This window comes from Lissotriton helveticus, chromosome 7 (assembly GCF_964261635.1).
Source record: "Lissotriton helveticus chromosome 7, aLisHel1.1, whole genome shotgun sequence".
Lineage (NCBI taxonomy): Eukaryota > Metazoa > Chordata > Amphibia > Caudata > Salamandridae > Lissotriton > Lissotriton helveticus.
The window spans coordinates 658,609,464-658,615,463 of NC_136068.1; the positions used below are offsets into that span (position 1 = coordinate 658,609,464).

A 6,000-nucleotide genomic window follows, 5' to 3' on the forward strand; every position below is an offset into this window, starting at 1 on the left:
TTTACAATGCGGCGCACCATGGGGCAAAAACGGCACAGATGCGTGACGCATCTGTGCCGTAAAGGTGGCGCATTGCTGGAGTTGCGTCGCAAGCGTGACGCAGCTCCAGCAAGGTTCGGGGGTGCCCAATCTTTACAATGCTGCGTCAAGACCTACGCCTGCTTCAAGCAGGCACAGGGTTTTGACGCAGGATTGGCCTGAAAGTGACTGAGTGAAATCTTATAGATTTCACTCAGCCACTTTTGCGCGGCGCACCTGCCCCGGAACGCCCACCCTGCGCCGGAACGCCCACAAGTGGCGCAGGGCTTTACAACGTGACGCATCTGCCTAGATGCGTCACGTTGTAAATGGGTCGTAGGGATGCCCCATGTTTACGCCAACGCCAACAAAATTATAAAAAAAAATTCTGAAATATAAACTCTCTCCGTGTGTTTCCTTATCCTTCCTTCTGATTTAATTCAGTGCAAAACAAAGTGTGATACTCTGTCGATACACCTGAGTTTGTTACGCATGTACGACTCATAACTAAGACTCTCAGTTTCCAAATAAGTCCCTTGTAGCACACTGTGACTTTAAAGGCTCCAACGTGAAGCACTGCTGAACCTGACACGTTATGCTACAGCGACCAGCAGCAATGACTGTCAACGCAAGATCTGCATTTCGCGTTACAGCATCGACAGCCTGCGTTGACCGCCAATACAATTATGCGTATCAGGATCTTCAAACTACAGTGGTGACCATAAACGATGCCTGGCATGCTCTTCACACTACATTAATGACCATCCGCTATGCTGTCCCTGCTCCTTGCAGCCTCCTCCACCACATATTGAGCCCTTCGCGCTGGACTTTAGAAGGTAACGTTTTCAGCAACAGTAACCTGGTTCCTCTAACCGCACTGTGGTCCATTGTGGTCAGTCTAAATTTGTGACTTTCACCCGCTCTTGCATAACCAGATAACCGTGAGTGGCTCTTTGTGCTTTTAGGTGGCATACTTACCGTTGATCTTTGAAGTTGCACATCTACGGTTCTGATTGGACTTTGTCGTTTTTGTTTCAATAATGTACTAAATTATACTCTATTTTTCTAAATTGTTGTGGGATTTTTCTTGTATTATGTTTTCCCTTTATTACTGTTTGTGTGCTGGATAAATACTTTACACAGTGCCTCTAAGTTAATCCTCACTACTTTTGCACCAAACTACCGGAGGGTTAAGCACTGGTTAATTTAGGGACTTGTGTGATTCACTCTTACAAGGATTTAGGCTTTTGTTTGAGTAAGATTACACAACCCTCAACAACCCAATTTTTCACTCAAATGTTTTGTTTAATAATTTGCAAGATGAATTGCTCACCATTTTACTTTACTCTAGGCCCCTTATTTGTCCCTCACTGGTGCTTTAACCATCTCTGTTGATTGCTTTTGTGCTTATAATGCAGGCACCCTTACACCGTGATGCAAAAGTTGCCTGAGTTGGAGCTAGGCAGCACATTGTGAGGCAGCACTGTGAAAAGGCAGGAATTATTATGGCAAATATGGTGCATTCCTTCCCTTTGCTTGTCAGCAGCACAACAAGGAGGCTTGTGGTGCCACATAATGATAAATATGTCCCTGTATGTTTAATTCTAGCTGAGGGGCTCTCTATAACCAACGTTTTAACAAAGTGTGTGGAGCCCAAGAGTCGCATTGAAAATTGGTTTAGGGGTTTGTTATTTTATAAATAGAAAGGCAAATTCAAGACCACATTTTCTGACACCCCATTCTCTGAGCATAGGAAGGACACTTACCAAGGGAGGAGCTGACTGCCACCAACAGGAAAGCAAGAGCGATCTTCATGGCTGGGAGATGACTGAGTGTCTGGATTGGATCTGCAAAATGTTCTAACTCAAGGTATCTCTCTAAGCCTGGAGCTCCTCTATTTATACATGAAGCGACCAGTCAGTCTCCTCCCAGCTGATCCGATGACAGGTCCTGTGAAAAATGTACCAGTTTTATTCTTGGCAGTGAGAACAATCAATGTTGACTCAACAGGTGCCAATTTCTCGCCACCTTCTTTCTTGTTTACTATCTAAATGGAGGAGCTAAAGGCTGTCAGTGGCATCTCTCTGTTATTTTTTCTAAATGACAGGGCACATAAGGTATTGATTCAATTAGGAGTCACCAGGGGTCTGAATGACAACCCCTGGCTTAACCCTTGCAATCCTTGTAACTGACTTTGTGACTCCTAATCTCGGCGGTTACAAGTTAAATGCCAAGGGCATAGGGAGCTCTCATATCATCAACGCCAGGCTATATTAATTACACTTATTGTGAATAATTGTCTTTTATACGCTATAATTGTAATAAACAGTGGGGCAGCAGAATCATCTGGAACTGGATATTCACTGGCATCCTAGGTAAGAACAATAAAATGTTGTGTGCACATGTCTTTGAGATTGAGTTTGGATGACAAAGACTGTGTGTGTCAGTATGTATGTTTGTATCTAGAATCGTGTGTGTGTATAGTGTGTGTGTGTGTGTGAAAGTGAGTGAGTAAGAGTAAGTGACTCAGAGTAGAGTAGGTAAGAGAGTGTGAATGAGTGAGTCAAGGTAACAGTGAGTCAAGAGACTAAGGGGCAGATTTATGATAACTGGCGCATCCCCAGGGATGCGCCAGTTATTTTACGCCGCTGCTCCGCCACCCATGGTGCGCTGCATTTACAATGCGGCGCACCATGGGGCAAAAACGGCACAGATGCGTGACGCATCTGTGCCGTAAAGGTGGTGCATTGCTGGAGTTGCGTCGCAAGCGTGACGCAGCTCCAGCAAGGCTCGGGGGTGCCCCATCTTTACAATGCTGCGTCAAGACCTAGGCCTGCTTCAAGCAGGCGCAGGGTTTTGACGCAGCATTGGCCTGAAAGTGACTGAGTGAAATCTTGTAGATTTCACTCAGCCACTTTTGCGAGGCGCACCTGGACCGGAACGCCCACCCTGCGCCGGAACGCCCACAAGTGGCGCAGGGCTTTACAACGTGACGCTTCTGCCTAGAGGCGTCACGTTGTAAATGGGTCGTAGGGATGCGCCATGTTTACGCCGCTGTTGCGTGACGCAAACGTGGTGCATTCCCAACATAAATCTGCCCCTAAGTGAAAATGAGTGAGTGCAAGCAAGTGCTAATGAGTGAGCAAAGCCGAGTGTGAGCGAATGAGTGTGATTAAGTGAATGTAAATGAGCATGAGTGAGAATGCGTTGTTTTGTTTGTAAGTCTGCTGTTGAGCCTGGCATGTTTCTTAGAATTATAGAATGACCCTTGACAAATCGCTGGCACTGTCATATTAGAGACAATACTTGCATATGGGATACTTATGAAAAAAATACGCTAGTACTGGTACAATGTAGGTACATTTTGGCATGCGGCACCAGTAGGAAAATAATAATATAACATAATTGGGTCAACTCATGGGGACTGTAGGTTTCATCAGCTTGGAACACCAAAAAAGGTCTTAAATATTTAATGAGTGTCTCAGAGAATGGATTTTTAGCAAATATATACAACAAATGTGTGTTAAAATGCACTAATATAGAGCCCATTTTGTTCAAAGATTACTCAAGTGAGAGACACCTCCACCCTCCGTTCTCCCCCAGAAGATGTCAGACTCACTTCTCTTGCTTATTGCAAATCAAATAACTGTAACCCTTGCCATATTGGGGCCACACCTTTATCTAGATGATAGCTAAAATAGACATTTGTTTGTGATGTATTGTTATCCTAATCATGCAATTATTATGGAACTTCAGCAGTGTTAATTACTGTGATGTCATCCTGAGGTTATGGTATTTTATGGTAGGTGAATTTATAAAACGCATGGCTGACCCAACATTGTGGCGTCCCAGCGCTAGCAAGCAGGGGAGAAGAAAACAAGAAGAGCTAAATGGAGGAGAAAGGCCAACTTTTAGTACATTTCCTGAAAGCCCAATGATCTTCTATGCTCCGCGCAGCAAGAGAGGCTTAAGGTCACATGACATCACTTCCTTGGAAGATTTAGGGTCAAAGTTCATATGATGTCACTTCCTGTGGCATTATGAATGTCAAAGGGACTATGGGGCACATGCATCAATGAAGGCTTTTGCGATTCCTTAATTGTGAATAGTAAGGAATCGCAATTAAGGAATTGCAAAATCCTAAGCATGTAGGAATTGCTATAAAATTAGCGGTTCCCAAACATTGCTTAATTGCGAGTCACAATTAAGGAATGCCTTCCCATTCATTCCTATGGGCCCCAAGGCCATAGGAATGATTGGATAATTGCATGGGCAATTTGCGAGTATCCAATAGGTACTCGCAAATTGTGCATGCAATTTCAAGGGTGCAAGGGTGTCAAAAGGACACCCTGTTGCACCCCTGAAATTAATCTGTGCACACATGTTGCGCACACAAATGTCCCAAGGGCATGTGTGTGTATCCTACAACTATGAACAATGCGCTTTGGTGCTTTTTTCAAAGATGTTGCAAATTACCATCAAGTTCAAATTGATGGTAATAATGTGCGACCCCTATTAGCGAAATCGCTATTTGCGATTTCATCTTGCATTGCATTTAAGGAATCCCAATTTGGGATTCCTTAAGGGCAATTGCAATTTAAGAAATTGCAATAAATTGCAATTTCTTAAATTGCGAGAGCCTTACAGTTAGATGCATCGCAGAAGCCCTTTTTGGGTGTGCAAACGGCTGATTTTTGCAAATCGCACCGTTTGCGCTCGCAAAAAAGGTTGATGCATGTGCCTGTATGATATCACTTTTGCTACTTCTGACAATCGACATCCATGACGTAAGCATGCTAGTTTACATGTTATTTCAAGTGCTCATTTTCAATTTTTATTAAAACATCATTTAGTTGGGAAAGATGGTTTACAGGTCTAAGCACATTGCATGAATACAAGGTGTGTGGGAGCTTGCACTTTGGGAAGTGCGGACCCTCTTGATGTAAATCTTAAAGCAGATCTTTAGAAATGGTATATGCTATGAGTAGAGGCCACATAATGGTCACACTAAATTCAAAAATAAACATTATGCTTCAGTTCCTAGAATGGTGAAAGCCTGATTACTGTCACCCTCATGTGAAATGATTTCTGTATGCCTTCAGGATACAATGCAAAGCAGTTATTGCAATTACTGGGCAGAATTACTAAGCCCTTGATTCACTGTTGCGTCGTTGTGCAAAGCAAGGCAAGGCACCGCAATGCAAGGCAAAGCAAGGGCTTGAGTCAAATCTATCAAGCGATTCAGTAGACAGGTTGCATAGGTTTTGGCTGCCTATGTGGAGTACGTGCTGCACTGGATCACTGTGTGTGCCACAGCAAGTAATGAATGCAAGGTGGGTGTTCCAATGCAATTTGCAAGGCAACAGTATCACAGTGATATATACAAACATATAAGACCAGGTGGAGTCCTAGGATCTGCCTCTTGGCTGGTGTCCACATCCCCTTTTGGAGTCTTTTGTTGACAGACCTGATTTGCCTTCTGGACAGGTGCAAAAACATCTGCTGAAGGTAGCTTCCTCCTCATCACTGCACGTGTAAAGTGGTTGTGCCCACCTCACAGTCAAGGATTCTTTTCTTTGGCTTAGATTCTGCTGTGATTGGACCTTGGATTCCCTCGTCTGCTGTAAAGTAATGTGAAAAAAGAGAGTGAGTTTGATTTCCTATGCTCACTTTGCTTATGCTCACCTAGCTTTATTTTAAAGGGATATGTTTTCCTTAAATACAAGAGCTGATATTGTGCAGTCAATTACAAACCTCTCACTATCCAGTGATTTGATAAAAATAGTTGCACTCTTCCAAATAGGTAGAAATGCTATTTTAAAAAACATCTTTGGAGTGAGACATCTAAAGGAGGAGAACGCAGAGGTGCTCAAAGCGTATTGCTTTGACTAGTCCTCTGTTTAAAGTAGAGGAATATAGAGGAAGATGTATTTTCAATATGTTTTGCATATTGATCACGTGAGATTACTATGTATTGGTCCA

At 43.3% G+C, this 6,000-nt stretch overlaps 1 protein-coding gene across 2 annotated transcripts in view; it reads right to left on the reverse strand.

The window, feature by feature from the left end:
• LOC144766955 (uncharacterized) overlaps nucleotides 1-1,940 on the reverse strand; it is a 225,145-nt gene extending 223,205 nt beyond the window's left edge. For both annotated transcript variants that reach the window (XM_078650639.1, XM_078650638.1), the window contains exon 1: nucleotides 1,785-1,940. In XM_078650639.1, the coding sequence (XP_078506765.1) occupies nucleotides 1,785-1,833 (49 nt within the window). In that variant the 5' untranslated portion in view covers nucleotides 1,834-1,940. The remainder of the gene's footprint in view (nucleotides 1-1,784) is intronic.
• Nucleotides 1,941-6,000: the final 4,060 nt, after the last annotated feature.